General features: G+C 38.5%; 1 protein-coding gene and 1 long non-coding RNA gene across 2 annotated transcripts in view; one reads left to right on the top strand and one right to left on the bottom strand.

The window, feature by feature from the left end:
- The window catches only part of scp2a (sterol carrier protein 2a), a 35290-nt gene that overhangs the window by 2125 nt on the left and 11494 nt on the right, over positions 1 to 21671 (bottom strand). The window contains exons 12-15 of the mRNA XM_034703814.1: positions 18275 to 18428; positions 14964 to 15060; positions 9995 to 10124; positions 1595 to 1674 (exon numbers count right to left, since the gene is read on the bottom strand). Coding sequence (XP_034559705.1) covers positions 1595 to 1674; positions 9995 to 10124; positions 14964 to 15060; positions 18275 to 18428 — 461 coding nt within the window. The remainder of the gene's footprint in view (positions 1 to 1594; positions 1675 to 9994; positions 10125 to 14963; positions 15061 to 18274; positions 18429 to 21671) is intronic.
- On the top strand, positions 11102 to 11569 carry LOC117827281. Its single transcript, XR_004634181.1, has 2 exons — positions 11102 to 11309; positions 11411 to 11569. It is a non-coding gene; the product is annotated as an uncharacterized LOC117827281 (long non-coding RNA).

Here is a 21671-nt window from a genome sequence, read left to right as displayed (position 1 = left end):
AAGTAAATCATTATTTTCATGCTAAGCTGTAAAACAAAGATGTCTGACTATCAGCTAGATTATATGCATCCATCAAACTTGTCTTATTAAATCCACAGCATTTTCAAATCACGACTTATTTTGATTGATTTACTTATTTTAGTTTACATAGATGCCAGCATAATTAAAACCTGCACCTCTTAGATAGTGTATATATATGATTCTGTGTATCCTGTTGCTATAAGGAGAACACTGACAGAGTAAAAAGCAGTGTGTTCATTCAGAAACAGTCAGTTGGATTAAGCTTGTATCCACAGACAGTAATCTGTCAGAAAAGCATGTATTCAGGCTTTTAAATGAAGCAATCAGCCCTCTTTGAAAACAAATACACATTATGAGAGCACACAACAGATGGGTTTATCTGCTCAGAAAACCTGCTACACAACAGAGACAATTTGACAACCATGTGTCGACAATACTGTGTTTAGAATCCCCAGCATCAAACATCAGTCGGTTGTTGCTGTTTGGTTAGTGTTGCATATATCATGCTCTTTTCAGGAGACTTGCCAGGTGACGTCACAGTTTGAGCAAATCTTGTGTCCCTCTTACATAACTCTTCTCTGACTTTTTGAACTAGCCGTTCAGAGCGGCCTCTAGTCTCATCCTGGGTTTACTTCAACACAAGTTTACCTCCCTATTTGAAACTTTGCTCACATTTAGTATTCAATAATATGAAAAAAAAAATTATATCACCTCCTTAATTAAATTTGTATTATTATTTGATTTTTAGAAATACAACCACATTTCCCCAAAAAGTTGGAACATGTGTAAATGTTAATTTAAACAGAATATGATGGTTTTCAAATCAGTTAAACCTTATATTTGAAAGGAAATAGTGCAAAGAAAATATATCAAAGGATGACACTGAAAAAGGAGAATTTTTTCATGAAAAATATATTCTCAATATAGCAACACGTTTCAAAAATTTGGGAGAGAGACAACAAAACACTGAAAAAGTTGTGTAAAACTTAAAACACCTGGAGTAACATCTCCCAATTAATTGTGTTAATTTGCAACAGGTTAGTAAAAAAGGCATTCCAGTGAGACTGTGTGTCTCAGAAGTAAAGCCTGTGAGAGACTGCGAAAACAAGTAGTTCAACTATTTCAAAAATAATATCCCTCAGTGTAAAATTTAATCAACTATAGTACATCATATCATTAAAAGATTCAGAGAATCTGAAGGATTCTCTACATATAAAGGACAAGGGTAACGTAACTGATTCTTAATTGCAGTGAACTCCAGACCCTCAGGCAGCACTTGGAATTGGCAGAGACCTGAGCCCTTTAACATTGTTACTATTTAGTATTGTTTTGGTCAATTTTTTTAATCATGATATGTATGTGGATTATTACTTGGTGTCTTTTTGTCCTCCATACACACACCATAACCTGAGCTGCAGCTGTGAAAGCAGTTTGTGGCAATTAGGAAAAACTACTGTACTATATTATGTGACTTTCATAAATGTATCATCTTTAATGCACATAAAAGAAAACCTTTGATATTTTAAATGTTATGTTTTGTTTTTTTATGTATGAAAAATAAATCCTCACGCACCGTTTGAGGGTTCAACTTCCCGGTCATCAAATCCAGAAGATCCACATCACTCATGGACAACGTGCAGTCTGCCTTTTTACCTAAGACATTAAAAAAAGGAAAACATAATTAAATTTGCTTTTCTTTGTTCATGCATAAATGTGAAAGAAAGTTCTGCCTGTCTGAAGGATTAAAACACATCCAACTATACCGTAAAATACTGTTTTAAATTACACATAAAGAGTGGATATTAGTCACCATTATAAAAATGTTCTGAACAGAAAGCACTTGGCATTTTGTTTAACTCTCCATTTGTGTCAAAACATGTATGCGTCACACTTCCACTCAAACAATTCAACAAGCTTTATGACTCATCCTTTCTATATCCTGATTTAAAATTGGCTCTGCTGCTGCTTTTCACACATATAGAAGTAACTGTCAGCCTGTTAGAGCAGAACAAAATCTTTATACACAACCATTCCCTCAGCACAAAAACATCATTATGATGAATTGATATGCCTGAATGAAATGGGGCAATTACATAACAACAGATGAAAACTGCATGTGCAGTATCTCGTATGTGGTTTTTATACAGTCTTTGAACATACATTTGCAGACATGTGAGGGCAGAGCACAGTGTGGAAAAGAAAAGCTTAGACTTGAATGTGGTCACAGTCTGGGTTAGTCTAACATCATACAGGTGATTATTTAAGGTTTTATGCTGCATGGTAACAAAACACTGCTTCACCATGTTTTGTTTTAACTCTTGTCCTCTGGGTCTTGGATGATTCATATGTTACAAGCTTGTCAGAGATGTAACTGGGCTCTGAGCAACGTGGAAACACCAGCAGAGAAGTTTTAAAACCAATCCTCTGACTGACAAGAAGCTAGACTCCAGTATCTTTTAGAATAGATTTGAAGATTGTTTTATTGGTTTTTAAATCTCTTAATAGTCTTAGTCCTTCTTATTTATCAGATTTGCTTTTATCATATGAGCCAGAGAGAGCCCTCAGGTCTTCAGGTAGTGGACTTTTAATTGTACCAAAAGAAAGAACTAAGACCCAAGGTGAGGCAGCTTTTTATTATCACGGCCCACACCTGTGGAACACCCTACCTTTTTAGTCTCGCTTTTAACTGAGTTTTATTCTTAACAGTTTTATTTTTTTATTTATTATCTAGTTCAAATTTTAGTCACTTTTATTCTATTTTATCTATTTATGTACTTATTTATTTATTTATTTTAAATATAGCATCTTATGTTCCTTTAATGGTTTAATATTTTAGTGTCTTATTATCTTAGAAATATATTTATTTTGGTGATTTTAATTTCCTGGGTTGAGTTTTAACATCTTATTTTACCTCCAGAGTTTCCTCATTAAGATATCATGAGTGTGTTTCCTCAGTTCCTTCAGCAACTTATTTTTATTTTTTTTGTTTTTATTACTGTTGTTGCATATATTGTGTTCTTAACTTTAGGATTGCGGGGTGGGTTTTGGGTCGGGGCTGGGGGTGGGATCTTTTTCTTAATTTATTCTATTTTAGGTTGCTTTTATGTACAGCACTTTGTGTTACAATATCATTGTATGAAAAGTGCTTTATAAATAAAGTCTGATTGATTGATAGTGTAAGGATTTTAAAACTGGAGTAATGTGGTCACATTTCTTAGTTTTTTGGACAGGACTCTTTAAGAGGCTGAGGTTGCAGAAGTTGGGTGTTTTGCAAGACCTGTGAAAAGACCCTAATCTAACCTGCTGCGCACAAAGGCATGTAAAAGCCTGTCAAGATTTAGCTTGGATATCATTCCTCTGACTCTAGCGATGTTTTCAAATGGTAGAACGACGAAGAAGTTATTGGTTAGACATGGTTGTAAAAATTTAAATCAGATTCCGGGATAACACAGATTTCGTGCTTGACTCTTAGATATTACAGAGGGCAGGAGAGCGCTGACACCTTCTTTTTTTCAGTGGCTCAGAGACAAATATGTGTCCCTGTCACCCTCCGTCCCCCTGCTGTCCCCTCCCCTGCGGGAGCCTGGTCCGCAGACGCCCTCGGGTCCGGGTTTCCCGGGGGTCCCCTCGCGGTCCTCTTTGGGGGGTGGGGTGGCGCGCAGCTGGGGGGGTGTTACTACGGCAGCCATTGGGGTGTCCCTCCATGCCCCTGCGGCCTGGTCTATCAGTCGCGGGGCGCGGGTGGGGGGCGTGGCTGGGGGGACTGGTCGGGCCGGCTGGGGGGGGCGGGGGGGATTGGCCCTGCCGCCTCCGCCCTCCCCTTACTCCGGCGCGCCAGTTGGCAGGCACTGGTCCTGGTCCTGGTCCTGCCCAGCTGCCTGGCTGTCTGATCCTGGTGCTGGGCCCCCTCGGGGGGCGGTGCTGTGGAGGTGTTCCTTGGGGGGGCTGCGGGAACTCGCCCCCCTCGCCCCCCTTTCCTCCTGCTGGGTGACCTGGGGGTCGCCCTGGGTGCTCCGGCGGTACCTGTTTGCTTCCGGTCTGGGTCCTTGGCTTGTCCCCTGGCCTGGGTCTCCCGCGGCGCGTTGGGTCCTTCGGTCTGACTGCTCTCGCGGCCCGGGTGCTGGTTTCATCTGCACCAGTGGTGGTCTTGTTACACAAATAGAACACAGCATGGCGGCAACCCTCTGCGACCCAAGCTTCAGTAATGATTGTGGACACTAAGGGTTGCTTAATCATTAGTATCACCGCACAGAGTTTATTTTTTTGGCGTCATGGTGAGATGGTCCCTCTCCATCTAAGTGTCTTAGGTCTCTCTCTCCTTCTCTTTTCCTGTCCCTTTGTATATCCTTATGTAATCTTTCTTTTACTTTCTTTTATTTTTTATTTTTTGGTCCACCTAGGTGTGCACGCCCTCTTTTACAGAACATGATATTAGCTGCCAATAAAAGATAGGCCAGAGCTCTAAGAGGGATGGCGATGGTCGCATGCTCACAGTCACAAGCACAGAAGAAAAATGATTTCTTTCTTTTCTTTTGCTGCAAGAATAAATTGCAATAATATTTGACAGTTTGTGACAAACATGACACAAACCAGAATATATATGCAGACAAGAGTAAGAAAAGAGAAAGAAAAAAAAAAAAAGAGAGACAAATATGCTGGTCTTATATCGGTTGTGTTGGATAAAATGTAGCTGCATCAAGCGACTGATTTACTCAGCACACTTGAACAGTGGTTTAAATAATCATGATCTCCTGGTGTAGGTAAAATGTATATTTGCATCATGCATTATTATGGTAATTTACATCAATTAGTGTATTTCACAGACTAGAAGGGAACTTCAAGTGATATGAGAGACTGAGTGGATATTTGAAAAAGGACAGTGTTTCAAAGAATGCATTAGCCTTCAAAAAAAACAACATGAGTGGCACTACAGAGGAGGTACTACAATAATTTACAGCAGATTCATAGCACTGGATTTCTTTCTTTCTTTGTTTTTCTTTCGAGTGTGATGATCGGTAGACCCTTCTTGATGCAGCAGATAGAGCACGGACTCAAAGCAGAGAGAGAGAGGAGAAATGTTCCATTATTCAATCAGATGGCTAAATTTTCCTTGACTGACAATCTGTTAGAAAATCTTTCAATTTGCCTCGTAAATGGTGACAAAGTGGCACAAAAATGATCAAATTAAAACTAAAGATAACAAATAACGGTACAAAAAACAAATAATAAATACATATACAGAGGCTATAGTCCTCGTCGCAGCCGTTGCTGGTTGAACTCCCAGCCGTGACCATTTGCTGTGTGTTTTGAAGCCAATTGTCGGCGGAGCCATATTGGTAATTCTGTCCTCAACCACACATAGTGTGAGGTAATGAGGAGGGCTTTAAGCCTCCTAGCCAACAGCTACAGTGTTTGGGAAAAAAATTGTAATCTTAATATCTTCTGAATCGACGCACTCGGAAAAAATTCACACCTGTACAGTGTGTGCCAATAGAGAAATTAGCTATGTAAAGCCGTTTTTTGAACCAGGCTGTAAACATGTTTATTAATGCTGCAAAGATTGTCTTTTTTGAATTGGTGTGTATGTGGTTTCCGGTGTTTCTGCAGCCAGCGTCAAGCGGATGCTCGATGAATTGCAAGTTTATAACACTTCCGTATGGGCTTCATATTTTGAGACCGGAGGTTGCTGCTTGATACAGGCAGCTTTGAAGCGATGTCATGCAAGTTTGGATGAGCAGCATCGCTGTTTCAGCCTGTAGACTAATCCCACATTTCACTGAAGAGTCCTCAAAGGCAGGCAGTTGCTTCACAGTCAACTTCATAGGTGAGCAGACGTGGGAGCTCACTTTGTGTCTTTTCTTCTTTCAAAGGTAGGACAACAAAATATAATGTGTAGTATAACTAAGACTTTCCATTTATGGAACATTCATTAGGATGGAGGGGCAATGAATAGTTATACCTCAGAAATAAGGGTTTAGTTCAAGTAAACATCTCAAGAGGAGCAAGCATAATGGAAACAGTCAGGGAGGTATTTATGACGGAGTGGGTGAGTGTATGTTTGTGTGTATCAGTGCATGTGTGTGTATTGAGCCCCAACCAGTTAACAAAGGCAGAAAACATCTTATTTAATGTGACCTTTGCCTCTAGCATATCATAGTCATTAATAAATGTTCCAGGCATCAAATATAGATGAGGCATGTTGTGCAGCTCCAGACTGAGATTGCTGTTTTTCCCTGAATTGTGTTTTTAATTGGCTTCATGTTTTGACGTCTATTGCAGCAGCTTTGTCCTTCTTTAAATTAATAAAGCAGAAAGAACATTCCATTTTTTTAACATACTTCTTTAAATGTCCCACTGATGAGTTTATCTAGATTAGCAGTTTGCAAGCCAGACACACTCCGGCCTAATCCTAGTTTCCACACTAACAGACCTACAGACTTTATATCTAGCTGTGTTAAATACCTGATTCTGGTGTGGTGGCTCATTCTCAACAGTAAAAGTAACAGTAGTGGCCAAACCACTATAAAAGTTCCCTTTTGTCTCACTGTGTTTATCTCAGTTAACACCTCATATATTTCTCTTATAATTACAGTAATGCTAATGTGTGGAAGGAGTTTAATTGGAAGATGAAGACAAGGTTCTTTAGGACGCCTTCGGTGGTCTCCAAATTTGTAGATAACCAAGCTACAATATACTGCTGGAGAGAATGTAGAATGGTTGATGACCACTCGCACATATTTTGGGATTGCCCAAGGTTACTTCCTTTCTGGAAAGGGGTAAAGAGCGAGATAGATAAAGTTCTGGGAATTGATTTACTATTCACCCCAAGCCAGTTTCTTTTCGATCTAACCCCTAAAGACAAGTACACCAGAGACCAAGAGTACCGGTTACATATTCTCTTGATGACTGCTAGGAAAATGGTGACAATAAAATGGATGAACTCACAGCCACCTACAGTGGAACAGTGGAAACAGAAGCTGAGGGAGGTGTATGGAATGGAGGCTTTAACTGCTCAATAACAATTACAGTCTGATATCTTTGTGAAGAGATGGCTACCTATAGCAACATATCTCTTCCACTAAAGGGAACTGTACATTGTGCTATAATGTCTTAACTATCCACTTACTTAACTATTTTTCACTCAGTAGTTTCATGCAGCTTTCTAGGCCCCGATGTGCTTTCTTTCTCTCTGGTTTATTTATTTTTTCCTCACACTGTCATACATTTTCTGTGATGTTGTCAAGGAATGTTCTGTGTTTTTTTTCCATGTTTAATGAAAAAAAAAAAAAAAAAAAGTTGTAAAAAAAAAATAATTACAGCAATGCTAAGTTGACATCTTTTATGGACCCTGCTCTTATAATTTGGTTTGTAAATTTGGTTTCATTGATTTTGTAAAATAAAAACCAACCTTTTTTTAGAATGTACTCCTGTGTTGCTTGCCTTACTGCTTGGTCCCTAACAGTCTCATTCTTCAATTTTATATCCCCTCAAGCCCTCATGGACCCACAGACTAATGCACTAAAAGTCTGACGTCATTTAAGTCTGTTAGGGTTCAGTGTTTAGGCTTGGTGAGGATTTGTATTGGGCTTCTAACTACTGAGCCTCTCACCAGTCAGACAGCACAAAGGGAGACAGCAGGGAGTCAAACATTGCAGAGGACAAAAAGAAAATCCTTGCAGTATTGAATCAATACATCAACTCCTTGCACTTATAGCCTTTTATTTTTATGTTGTTCAGTTTTGCCTGATGCCTGCAGAAATAATTTCAACAACCCAAACATAAACCGTTGGCAAAAAAAAAATCACCAACAGTGTGAATGTTTTTATTAGGCTAATATCAATAATCATTAGCGCATGAGTAGATCTGACAATAGCTACACCCGGTTATTCAATTAAATTAATGAGTTTGTTATACTTTTGGTTTTAATCACAGTGGTTTTAAAAAGACCTGGGGGCGAAAATAAATGTAGAAACACAATTCAAAAGTAAGAACAGTTCGCTTTCAGTAAGAACAACACAACTGTTCTTCAGTGAGTCTCTGTTATGAAAGGCAATCAATCCCTGAACACTCATGTTCACTAATGAACACCCGGATCTGAGGAATTAATTGATGGGTTGTACTTTTATACAAGATGATCTTTTGTCATGAATACCACCTGCCGGTTGGCTGTGCAGCAGAAGTTCCCATGGCAGCGTATCCAGCTAGGTCTTATTCCTGTCTGCTTTATAGTAGCTAAACTTCATCTTTTCAAGGGGAATAAACACTACAAACCACAACAGAGACCTTACCCAAAGCTAAAGGGGTTAAAATGTTTTTTCTCTGAGCAACAAGGAGAAAGAGTCGAACAAAAGCAAACATTCTTACAGCATGTGTTTCTTACAGCATGTTAAGAATATGTTCCATCTTGGTACAGTGCAGAAATGAAAAGCATCTGAAATACCTACAGTGACTATATTCTTCAGACACACAGACTGTTGTTGGTGTGTTTACAGTGCTGTAAGTATGTTGTTTAGAAATGTGCTGAGAAGAGAGAAGTCTCTCAGAAAGCAGCTTGTTTGTACAATTTTTACAGTTCCAATGACACAAAAACCTTCCCAAAGAGGAAGGTCGGTCAAAGTTTGAAAAAGCACTTCAGATTGACGTGTCTAAACTCCCACTCATTTATGTTGTGTAGATCCAAAGCAGTGAATGCAAAAACTCTCTTCGTTTCACTGAAAGAATCTTAAACCAACATTCACAAACAAAAGGTGCCATCTCTAGAATTCAAGACATCATGGGGTACAATGAACCTGTTTCACTCTTGAACACAAGGACCCTTTTGGAGGAGAAATCTGAATTTTACATTAAACCCACTACAGCTCCAGTTAGCATTTCTCTACACTTAATTCAAGCAGAAGTTGCACTCAGTCTGGCTACAGTTTTAGCTGTTTGATTTATCTTGTTGAACAGCTAATTGGCACCTCTGTCATTGTATCCCCAATGCCTGAGTGATGTTTTACACAATTTTACATTTAAAAAAATGTCACAAGACATAGGCCTGTATTTCATTAAAATATATATATTTTTATTCTAAAAAACATTTTTTATATTTATATATTTGTATTTTAATATAAGCACTGAAAACAGGGTTCAAAACCATTAGTGTGCCACTACAAGGATCAACCAAGAAGTTTGATAGAGTATGGCTACCTTTTATTTCTTACATGGAGCAATTGACTGTGCCGCTTGATGGATGAAAAGGGGCATGGCTCTGTAAAAACACAAACTCTGTGATCTGGTACACTTTAATTAATTTTATGTAATTTATTTATATATTTCTCCTCTTAATTGTTATTGTCATTATTTTCCCCTTGTTTTCCAATATTCTTTTCCCTTGGCTGTCTTGTGATTAGGAGCCAGTTGTATTTAATTTTGTCTGGTTTTCTCTTTATTGTTTCTGTATTGTCTTTGTTGTATTTGATCCTTGTCTGTATGGAAAATCAAATACATACACCATGACAAAAAAAAAAAAAAAAAAAACTTATTGTGCTATTTTCATGACATTTTCTTAGCTTACATGGTGTTTTATTGTGGGTTGTATTAACATCATCTTAAATCTATTCTACTAATGATTGAGGGGATTTTTTGGGGGGGGGGTTTTGCCTTTATTAGATAGGACAGCTGAAGGAAGACTTGAAATGAGGGCAGTGGAGAGTGGGGGAAGACATGCAACAACCAGCGACTGCTCTGACTCAGTATATGTGGCGCACACTAAAATTGCTAAGCCATGATTTAATTTTTAAATGTCTCAAAAGTGTGTGAACATAAGACCATCTTTTGCATGGATACCAAGTTTTGTTGCATTCTCATACTACTGAGACTTGAAACTGTAAAAAATAAAACGAAAAGAGAAGAAGAAAAATAAAATGGCTCCACAGTGCTTCCTCCAAAAATCTAAATATTATTTGGCCTGGAACAAGTTTTGTATACATACCTGGGTCATTGGAGACAGAACCTTTGTCACTTTTCACATCGACGATCCAGGTGGCCTCTTTTCCATCGGGTCCATCCTTCACTTTAAAAGCAAACACTCCACCAATCTTCTTGACAAGCTGCTCACCTTCCTGCAGGGAGTTTAGAGGAGCATTAAGTGCTATGTAATAATAACCCTTGTCATTTTCACTCCCACTGGTCCAATGGTGTTGGACCAGTGGGTGGAAATCTTAACATTTCAAATCAAATACAAAATGAATCTGTTGTTAAGGGAACAGTCGAGCTGCAGACTTGAACAAAGTAATGTGTTTTTTTAATTGAGGAGAAGAACTGTCAACTTGTGTTCAAATGATGTCTTGAATAGCTCGTTCACACTATGGCGGATTGATCGATACATTCATTTGATTGCATTCCCTGAAGAGCCAGAAAATGATTCGTATTGACTCAGATTTCTTCTCTGCAATATTGAAGCTACTCTTACCTAGGGTTGCAAAGGGGTGGAAAGTTTCAGGTAAATTTCCAGAAAGCTAAGCTGGGGAATTTTGGAAATATCCCAAATTGGAAACTTTTCATGGGAATTTATGGGAATTGAGGGTAAAAGGTATCATATCCAAGCATAAATATTTGTTTTGTTATAAGTAGACATCCATCCAAAATTGAAAACATCTGTGCATGTGATGGAGGAATGCACAGTGCATGTAGGGGGCGTGGTCTCAATAGCCCTGCAGTAAGTAGTGTGCTATGTGCATGTGATTGAGGAATAGCATAGATATTCAACTGTACTTGCATTAAATTTGGTTGTTTTAGTCAGGATTATTCTAAAATATATTTTCCCCAACTATATTTAAGTTCCCTTTTAAGAGCCAACCTTCAATTTAGTAAATTCCTGGTTTATTCCCATAAATTCCCGTTAATTCCCATGGAAAGTTTCCAACCTTGAAAATACAAATTTCACTCTTACTGTGCAGGGCTAAGTAGTCGCAGTGAGGCTCGTCTGCATAAAAAGGGGGGATATTTTGCTCCAAATGAAGGCATGATGGCGCATTTAAATGTATGCAAATAACACTGGTGACAGAGACACTATTTGCTTCGTGAATTAGATAATGTCTATTATTTCATGATGATTGCAACATGTTTGTGGCTTTTTAGTTGGGTTCTTTTGTGGAGTCTCTCTCCTTCTCTCAGAGATTGGGCGGCTCCTCCCAAACCTGCACCTTCACACCCTCACACCTGCACCTGATCTCTGCAATCACCACCTGCATTTAAGCCCTGCTGGGAGGCTTCTCCAGTGCCAGATTATTCCTGCATCTGAAGTGGTATCTTGGCCTGTTCTCTCTTGAATTTGCTAATTTGCTATCGAGTGTTCCAGCTTTGTGCTTTTTACCTGTGACAAACCCTGCTGTCTCTGTTTCTCCAGTGCCTCCACGAGCCCCCAGTGCTTTTTCCCTATCGCTGCCACACTGCCTCACTCTCTACCTGGATTTATTCACAAGCCTCCACCTCTAGTCCTCACGCCTTGGACCCTGGATCCCTTCCCCGCTCCCTTTGTTTCATACAATAAATTCACTGAACTGCGTCCTCTGCCACTGGCTGTGCTTTTGGGTCCACACTGTTACATCTGGTTTTCTAACCGTCACATATTTGGCTCATTTGCACAGGTTTAGAAAGCACAAAAACTGCACAGTGATCTTTAAGCCTTCAGTTTTTGGCATAATAGCGATGCAGCTTAATATCAAAAACCTTATTTCTTAAATGTTTGGGATTTCACAATATTGACTCAAGCACCACTCTTTATCCCTCTGCATGTCGCTGTATTATTGTGGATAAGAAGAAAAAAACAACTCCACAATCTTCTATGGACACAATAACACCACTTGAAGCAACAGACAAGTTAAGCTCCTGTTTGCTCTAAGACTCTGAATGGAAAAAGATAAAAAATGCTGAGAGAAACAAACAAAGCGCATAACAACTGTGTCTGATCTTCAGAAATATAAAAGCCTCTTCCTAAAGTCTGAGTCAAGCCTATACTTTCTGTGTTTTCCTTAGCAAGAAACAATCATAATACCCTGATAAGCAGAACATGTGTGTTATGTTATGCCCCTCAGTACAGAGTGGGAGCTCACCATAGAAGAACACATACCTCCTATATACAACATGCCACCTGGGACCTGCTAACATTTCAGCAGCCCTACAGCATGTTTACAGCTGACCATCCCCAGACGTCATTAAAGCTAAATAACTTTCCTCTGCACCATTGTCACCCACTACAGGTCAGAAGTGGCAATCAAGAAGAAATCACAGGCACAAATGTTTGTTAGGTGGTTTTCGTGTGATTCAACAATGATTAATACTCCAAGCATTTAAACATGAATACATACATATGTAACTACATAAATATGTACATATTGCAATGCTGTTTGGGTCACTGGGTGTTCTTCATGACAAAGGCCATGTTCGCATCTGGTATTCACATTCAGTCTCCTGGGTAATATGGTCAGAAGAGAATGACTTCATCAGTTTGCATGAGACGTGAGGATTACTTCCCACATGTGACCATTTGTGATCAAATCTCTCTCGACTGTTCTATATGCAAATCAACAACATAGATTGCTTTCAATTTTCAAACCAACAGTTGATGACTCTTAAGCAGAAATAGAGTGTCAGAAAGCATGTAAAGCAGGGCTGCATGCTGAGGTAACTATAGCCATCTCAATGTGCTTGTTACCCTGTGGACATTTTCATCTGGCATTATATTCAGGGTGAGTCTGGAGGCTGATTAAACCGAGTACCACTATGTCCCTGCAGTTTTCCGACAACTGTTACCAATTCATCACTTTCAGATTGTTTCAGCAACAGAAAATAATTGAACAGTGAGCTCAGTCAGACTTCAGGTACCAGCTACTAACTAGACAATATAATAATGTGTTAAGAAGAGAACAAAAGGTATACTATATGGTAGTCATGTTAGTATTAGTTGTCATCTAAAGGGAGCCTGGGGGAATGAAATATGTTTTAATTTGAAATATGGCCAGATTTGTTTCTCCTAGTTTTCACTATTATCTTTTTAGTTGCTCCATCCAGTGGAGGTTAAATGATAACCACTGTCATGTAACCATTATGTGCATGATCTATTACCTGGAATACAGCAACATTTTCAGCTTACCATCCCTGAAGTGGCATTAGAGGAGAATGGTAGGTCATCTTTGTCTTTTTTAAAAAGTTAAATTTTTGGGCTTTTTGCCTTTATTTGATAAGATGAAGAGAGACAGAAGATGTGGGGAGTAGAGAGAGGGGGAAGACATGCAGGAGAGGGTTGCGGCTGGGAGTTGAGCCGACGACTTCTCCAACGAGGACTGTAGCCCCTGTATGTGGGGCGCTTAAACCGCTAGGCCACCAGCGCCCCATCTGTCTTTTTAAAAGAGTATTAAAACCTCTCTTTTTCATTTGGCTTTTAAACTGAAATTTATTTAGCCTTTACCTATATAGATTTATCTCTTAAATCTGCTATTTATATTTGTTCTTTGGTCACTGACTATTTGTGTGTCCGACATTGTTTTGAGAGCTGTAATGTTGTATTGTTTTAAAATCATGTCTTCTGTAGTTAAATTCTGTTCTTATTTTTAGGAGATCAGACTTGCAGAGTCCGTCCCTTTTTTATTTCATTACTCAAGACACATTTTACAGGAAACCTTTTATTCTGTGATTTTATTTAACACATTAGGCTCCATGTTGTGCAAATTCACTTTAAAATGAGCAAGCTCGTAGTTCAGTTTACAGAGATTAAAATGAACTATAAGAGTTGTGAAATTGCAAAAGTTTGAGGATTTTATCAATTATAGTACACAATATAATTAAAAGATTTAGAGAAATCTCTGAACAAAAGAGAAAAGGCTGATAGACAATACTGAATGGCCCGGCTCTTTGAGTCCTAAGGCGGCACTGTATTAAAAACTGACATGACTCTGTAGTGGAAGTCACTGCATAACCGTTGTCTTTAAACAGTTCATCATGTCATCCATAAATGCAGGTTAAAAGGGCACCAAACAAAGAGGAAATCATAAATAAATATGATCCAGAAGCGCCAAGGACTTCTCTAAGCCCAAGGCCATTTAAGATGGACTGAGTTGAAGAGGAAAACTTTCCTGTGGTCTGGCAAATACAAATTTGGCATTCCTTTTGGAAAGTGCAGACGCTACATTTTTCCTCTCCTTTTAGTGCATTCAGGCACAACACTGGAAGGGTGCTGTTTCAATGATAGTGTTGAGATGAGTTAATTCCAGGTATAGACAGGACAAGCATCCACTGACCAGATTTACCTGGTTTTCCAAGAATTTTGCTGTTTCATTAAATCAATGTTATTGGCCTTGAACACAAGCTTCAGCTCCTGATAGCATGCACTGGTAACAAAACAACAGATTAATATGCCTAGTTAGCATTAGACATTAAAGGTTATCTAACTAGTAGTCACTTTTTGACATTGCTTTTATTTGATTAGGCCTATGTGTTGTGTTTATTGTTCTCTACAAACAAAGCTCACATTTTTCTTTCTGTAGTTTATACTCTACCTTTATAACATAAAAACAGTCTCTACAGTGAATACTCTATAGGAATAAAGGTCAGTATCTTGTCTTTAAGAAAGATGTGCAGGCTATATGTCCAGAGCTGGAGCCATCTGCTTTATGGTCCATTTGAATAACAGCTTTAAAGCTATAAATAACTGCAGCTGCTTCAGAAAAAAAGATTTTAAAGACCATAAATCACCCTCTGCTGTAAAAATCCAAAGACCGAATCATTCCATAAATAGGTCCATAAAAGAAAACCGAAGGCTGTTGTTTGTGACATGTATGTGGAGCTCATGATTACATTTAAGTGACATAAGATGGTCAGTGGACTGAAAGGATTTATCAAACCCAGGATAAGATTATTAAGATGTGAGTGTGGGTCTTTCGTTGGATGCAGTGTTTTTATACCTGCTGCAAACGTTGCTCAATCTCTTTGAATACAGGATACGCTTTGAACCCTTCCAGACCACCATCTGAGCTGGTGGGCATTGCAGCAACATGGGATCTGTGTGAAACAGAAAAAAAAAAGATAGAAATAAAAAAAAAAATGACTTTAATTACACCAGTATTCACATCAATTCAGCAGCATCCTAGATTCTAAAAGTGGCTGACTCAAGCGGCCCTGATCAACTTGTGTGACTCCACCACCAATCCAAATGTTCAGTTTAATGTGAGTAATAACAGCTACGTTAGCTCATCAGTTTGCTTTGGGGTCCACCACTATCATCACTCTCTCTCTTTTCATCTCCTCTATCCCACGTTCCAACCTCAACTCGGTGGAGGCAGATGGTTGTGAGTCTGGTTCTGCTCGAGGTTTCTGCCTTTTAAAAGGATGTTTTTTTCTCGCCACTGTTACTTGCTAAATGCTGCAAAGTGCTCTACTCATGGTGGATTAAAATGAGATAAGACTGAGTCTTACCTATAGACTGTATAAAATATGGACGTAGTATCCGTAACGACACGATCTGTTTCTGAAGCGCTGTTTTGAGGCCAATTGTCGGCGGCAGCCATATTGCTGCTGTCGAGCGATTGTGACGTAAAGAGGCGGGCTTTGAGCCTCCCAGCCAACAGCTGCAGTGTTCCCGCCTGTCAATCAAGTCAGCTGTGCCTCTCACTGGAAGACTCGTAATCTCAATATCTTCGAAATTGCTGCGTTAGAAATAAATTCACCCCCCCTACAGTTTGTGCTGATTGAGAAATGAGCTATCCAGACTACACTTGTCTTTTGTACTAGACTGTAAACATGTTTATTTCTGCTGTAAAGATTGTCTTTTTTGAATTGGCGTTTATGTGGTTTCCAGTACTTCAAGAGCCGGCCTCAAGCGGATCCTCAATGAACTGCAGTTTTTAGCACTTCTGCATTGGAATTATGTTTTCAAACCGGAGGTTGCCACTTGGTCTTACCCTGACTTGATGTTGGGTCTTTGTTAATAATTTAACATAGAGTATGATCTAGACTTGCTATGTTTGTAAAAGCCTCTTCAGATAACGTTTATTGTTATTTGGCACTATATAAATAAAATAAAGATGTAACAGATAATGTTCAGCAAACTGGAAGTTATGCAAATTAGAATCCCTTCAGGATGAGACAAGACCCTGATGTGAACCGTTGACTACACCAGACTGTGAGGAAGTTGACACAAAGTATGATCTAAGGAGGATTTTTAAAATGAGTGTGAAAGACAGAGGATTAGAAGAGAAAGAAATGACTTAAAATGAGCTACATTTTCATTTGTTGTCAAATGGATATTATTACTTTAGCTTGAAACCTTCAGGACTGAATGCTGGCACTGGACACTCTCCCTTGTAATGAGTCTAAATCAAGTATGCTACTTGTATGATTAGTTTGGAACAGATTTTTTTAAATCTAATTGTCTGTGTGCTTGTTTGCCTGCTGTAATATTAAATGTTATGTTTATTCGACTGATTTGTGCTGAATGTTACTGTCATTGTTTTCTAATAAAACAATGACTGCTAATAAAAGTTCCTCTGATTCTGTGGTTTGTAGCACTTCCATGGCAATGGATTCTAGTAAACCTCGCTCTATTTTTGTTTTTCTTCTGGTAAATATGGACATTTTTTATGTTTATTATGTTTTTAAATTCAAGGTTTATTTTTATTATTTTATTATGGAGTGTTAAAATCAGTTATATGGGTTACATAATAATTTTCCACATTCATTTGCAGCAATAGAATTCTGACATTCCTTATTGTTTCTCTTTATACAGGCCTGACTGAAGAAGGGAGTCTGCTATTAGACAAATGATGTGATCTTTCATGGGAGCACACACAGAGCCTGAAGCACAAAGTCTGGGTTAACAGAGACAGAAGATAACCACCTTCATGAAACCCCTTTTCCCTAAGTGAGGCTTCGAGCTTTGTCAAGCCACATAATGAAAGAAAGGTCATGTGAAACTTGCCTCACATAACAACCCTCTGGTATCTGGGTGCATGAAATGAGAAGACAAGTACTCTGAGACAAAAATGTTAACCTCTGGTTCAATAATAGACGCAGAGTTGCAGGTAAAGGTCAGAAGAGGACAGGTCTCAGGAGAGTGAACAATCTGTATTCTCTCGTTAATTAAACTAAAGTCTTTCATTCAACCAGTGAGGTCCCTGCGTGTGCTTTATATTACTCCTGAAACCAGCTCAATAAGATCTTTGTTCTAAATGTCGAGCTGCTGCTGCCAGAACATCTTTTCGATTCAACATCTAAAAAGATTATTTCAGGTGTTCTCTGAATCTTGTTGCAAGGACATACTTGGGACTTAAAATGAGTAACCTGCTGGTCTTTGAAACAGAGACCTTTTACCTATGCTGTAACACTCTGATGTAAATGACTCCAGATCATATGGATCATTGATATAACTCTGACTCTTAATCAGTAGCTGCACACTGCAACAAGCTATGTTCCCTTTTGAAGTTTCCTTCACAGGATGAGGGATGAACCCTTTTCATTCTACTTCATCTGGGACCTTTATTGAAAAGGTGGAGTAACTGAGACTCAGAGGACAAAGTCAGTCCTGCTGGAGAACATGCTGGAAAAAAACATGAAATTGTATCTGATAAAAATGTGGTGCAATGTACACTTTATTTTTGCTTTTCTCTGTTGGTTTCCTTCATTTTGTTTGGTTGAATGTCCTTTTTAGTATTAGTGTCATTTTCTAACTTAATGGAAAATCTCACATCAGTCATTTAGATTTTTTGGGGGGTTGTTTTATTTTGATTTTGATTTTGTCTGTTTGTTTCTTCTCTTTTGGTTGGTTGTAACTTTTGTTGTATTTTGTTAGGTTTACTGTGTTTACATGATGTCCTATCTTCCTCTTGGTATGCAAGATGGAGTTTAACAACAATATTTTTATAATCACATTTTTATAAATATCTTTTAATATTTCTGTTATCTTAATTGTTTTGTTTTCTGCTTTCTTTTGTTTATACCCTTTTGTAGTATTTGTAATATTTTGAGTGATGCATGTTTGTTTATTGCCATGTTTTTCTGCTTTGCAAATTTAGTTAAAAATAATTTTATTGATCAATATACAGTATTTGTGTATTGTTTGCTGCACTTATTTTATTTTGTTTGGTTTTTTTTCCCCTTGGTTTGGTTGTTTTTGAGTATTTTATGTGTGTTTGAAGATAAGAGTTCAATGGCATTCATTTTGAAAACAGTTCTTTTAAGTAATATTTTTCAAAACAGCAAACCCTGACTTGTGTCTCACCCGGCCTCCTGAGGGAATCCCATCCCGTAGAGGGTGACCACCACAGCTCCTCCCAAGCCGATGTTGTGTTGCAGGCCCACTTTAGCCCCGGGTACTTGCCTCCTGTCGGCCTGACCACGGAGCTGCCAGCACAGCTCTGCACACTGAGCCAGACCTAAGACAATACAAAGGAGGACAGAGGAGAAAATGTTCATGGTCACATGACATGAATTAATCCAAGACAAAAAAAAATGTCTTCACTATAGACTGCATGTCAGAGGAAGACACAGTCTCTGTCTTCAAACGTAAAACCAGTGCAGAACTGCATTTCTCCTACATTCTCTCTTACTCCCCAAATTTCACTCAAAGATGTGTGTTGGAATAAAACTAGGTAAGATATGACCCAGTACTCAACTGATGTATCACCTCAGCAAACACTGTTTAAAGAATTTGATATTAATCATTCAGTTCAAAATGTAGAAACTAAATCAAACTTTTAAGCATGCAGAGATTACACTCTGAAATCAAGAGCCAGTAAAAATATTCCAAACAGTATTGAAAAAATGTCTCTGCACTTGAAATCATTGTTTTTAGCTTCCTACTTTCTTATAAAGCACGAACTTTTCCACTGTCAAAACAGATACAGATATCTTAAGACAATAAGAAATCTGTGATCTATTTTTTTTGTGGGGGGAGGGGGCACTGGAAGCAGCAAAAAAAATCACCTTTAGAACACTGGCACACCAACACTTTGTAAACTTGGTGACAAAAACAGATTAGTAAACATTTTTTTATTTATGCATGCAGATCATTAAGCAAACTTACAAATTCTGCGACTTTGGTTGCCTAATTAATGCACTCTCAAAACTGTTAATGGTTTCCACTAAATGCTGAACAAAGACGTGTGCTACGTTTATTAAATGTTCCTCATGTGTCCCTCACACGTGCCAACCAGAGAGCTTTCTTTTTTTTGCCCCCAAACTGTGGAACTCTCTGGACCTCTGGACATTAAGACAGCGAGCTCTCTGGGTGTGATTTTTTAAAAGTAAACTTAATAATTAACTTTTTAATCTGGCTTTAAATTTATAATATTTTCTTTTAGCCCTGGACTGCATTATTACCATTATGGCCATTGTTTTACCACAATTTTTGTTCTTTATTTTAATGTATCTTATTTGATGTTATTTTATTTATATTGTGTATTATTTTTCTGATCATTATTTTATTTTATTTTAATTATGTTTTTTTTATATTTGTCTGATTTTCTGTGTATTGATTTTATTGTAATGATTTTATTTTTGTTCCTAAATATTTCATATTACTTTCCTCTATCGTGTTTTGGCCTTGTATCATTTTACATACTGCTGTTGTTTTCTCCCTCTCTGTATTTTTCGGGGGGGTTGTGAAGCACTTTGGGCTGAATGCTTGAATGTATGAAAGGTGCAATATAAACAAAAATGACTTGAGTTGAGATTCAGCTGCACAACACTGACACCTACTCATTAAATTATCATGTCTGTTGTTGAAGTGATGCAAAGTTAGCAAAACTGAGAGAGTTCTTTGTTAAAACATGTGTTCATTTTGAAGGAAACACCTGATGTTGAGGGGGAGGATTTTGCTTGGTGAAGAACAAAAGAAAATTAGCGTTGCGGCCATTTGAGTGTCTTTCGGCTTCAGGGATCTGCAGGCACTAAGTCTTTGTTATCCCCATTATAAGAGGTGGGTCACAATCACTACACTTTTTAAAAAGTATGACAAACAATGTGAATGAAGACTTGTATTTGTTACTTTGGTTTGAAATCTGTCTTAAACTCTGTAAAAAACAGATGAATAAATAAGGTTAAGGCATCAACTCATTAGTCCACCACGCTTTGGTCCCCAGCCAAAAACACTCAAACATCCTGCAAGTGTTAAGCACAATCTCTTCTCTGACAAGCCAGCCTCTAATCTGACAACTCGCTCCCTAATTCCTAACACGGACAGCTCCTCCTCCTGCGCTAATGTTATGGCTAAGTATTTCATCCTATATGCTTAATGAGCTTTTCCATTTCTCCATTATCCCCATAAGCTAAATGACTTATTGGTTAAGACCTCTTCATGGAGCATCTTTCATATTCTGCAGCTCTCTAGTAGTCTGCCTCCACAAGGGGAAATTTAATCTAAAAGCCATTTTGAAAATTCAATATTTGAACCATCAGGCTACTTATCAAAATAAAGCACCTACTGCTTTTACACTCAACGACACTATCTTTTCATTTACTGTCCTCTGTTAGACTCCTCCAAACAGAGCAGATCACAAAAGCTCAAATAATGACCCATGATGATCAAAGGCCTTACAGCCTTTTCATTTCTAAATGTACGGCCTTTTATGACACAAGGTCTCAAGTACTCTGTTTGTCATGACAGCCTCAAATAATCAGACCCTCCTGAGATGAATCACACATCTTCATTCGAGAGGGTCTGTGCACAGGTTGGTCAATTAGCCACCAATCCCCCCGCTCACTGTGTTCGTGAGTGAAGAGGTCAGAGCTTTAAGACCAAGAATTAGGAGCAACACCACGGATCAGACAGAGCTTAGCTGACTGGGGCACTCGCAAACTGAGAGAGCGACCCAGGAGATGAGAATCAGGGCTGATGACATGGAGGTGGAACGCCAGTCTGCAAATTACGACATACAGGACATGATCGTTGAGACTGTGAGGAAGGAATGAGAGTGGATCAATACATGAACATTAAACCAGACTCTGAACAAGGGAAAGAGTAATATTGCTCTTTTTCACCTTCTTAATTCAAGTGTTTGTCCATGACCCAAAGCACACAAACATACAGGCAGTGTCCATAATGAGTAGAAGAAACGGTATGTGAATGAAAAATACCAGATCTGTAGGGAAGACTTCGAAAGCTGGGTGAGTCAGCTGCTCAGTTTGCACAGAGTTGCGCCTTAACAGTTTAATATGTGCAGAGATTACAGGGGGGAAGCTGCCAAAGCCACAGGCAGCTGCTCTCTCACATGCAGGGCTCAACAGTTCTTTACTAAGAGGCACACACCACCAGGTGGTCACTGAGGGAATAGACAGACACAATTGAAGACTTGCACCTGAATCTGTATCACTAAAAATAGCTGTTTGTGCATTCAGTGCAGTGTAGCAGGTCTCTGTCGACTGCTGCTCCAAACATGCTAAAATCAAAGGTCAGCGTAATTGGTCTCCTGTGCTCATTTATTTACCCAAAGAACTGACTCAACTTCTGATGTGGGGAAAAAACAACATAAAATGGCCAAACCTGCAGACAGCTAATCAATAAGCATCCTCCTTTTTCTTCTTCGTCTTTTTATTGAGTCTCTATTGTCGGTATAGCTTAGATAGCTTTGCCTTTTGTTATCAGGTATTATATTTGCTTGTACTTGTTTGGTATGTAA

Source organism: Notolabrus celidotus, chromosome 15 (assembly GCF_009762535.1).
Source record: "Notolabrus celidotus isolate fNotCel1 chromosome 15, fNotCel1.pri, whole genome shotgun sequence".
In the NCBI taxonomy this organism is placed as follows: Eukaryota; Metazoa; Chordata; class Actinopteri; order Labriformes; family Labridae; genus Notolabrus; species Notolabrus celidotus.
Note: the sequence above shows the minus strand (reverse complement) of the source record. Positions and strands in the feature narration are given on the sequence as shown.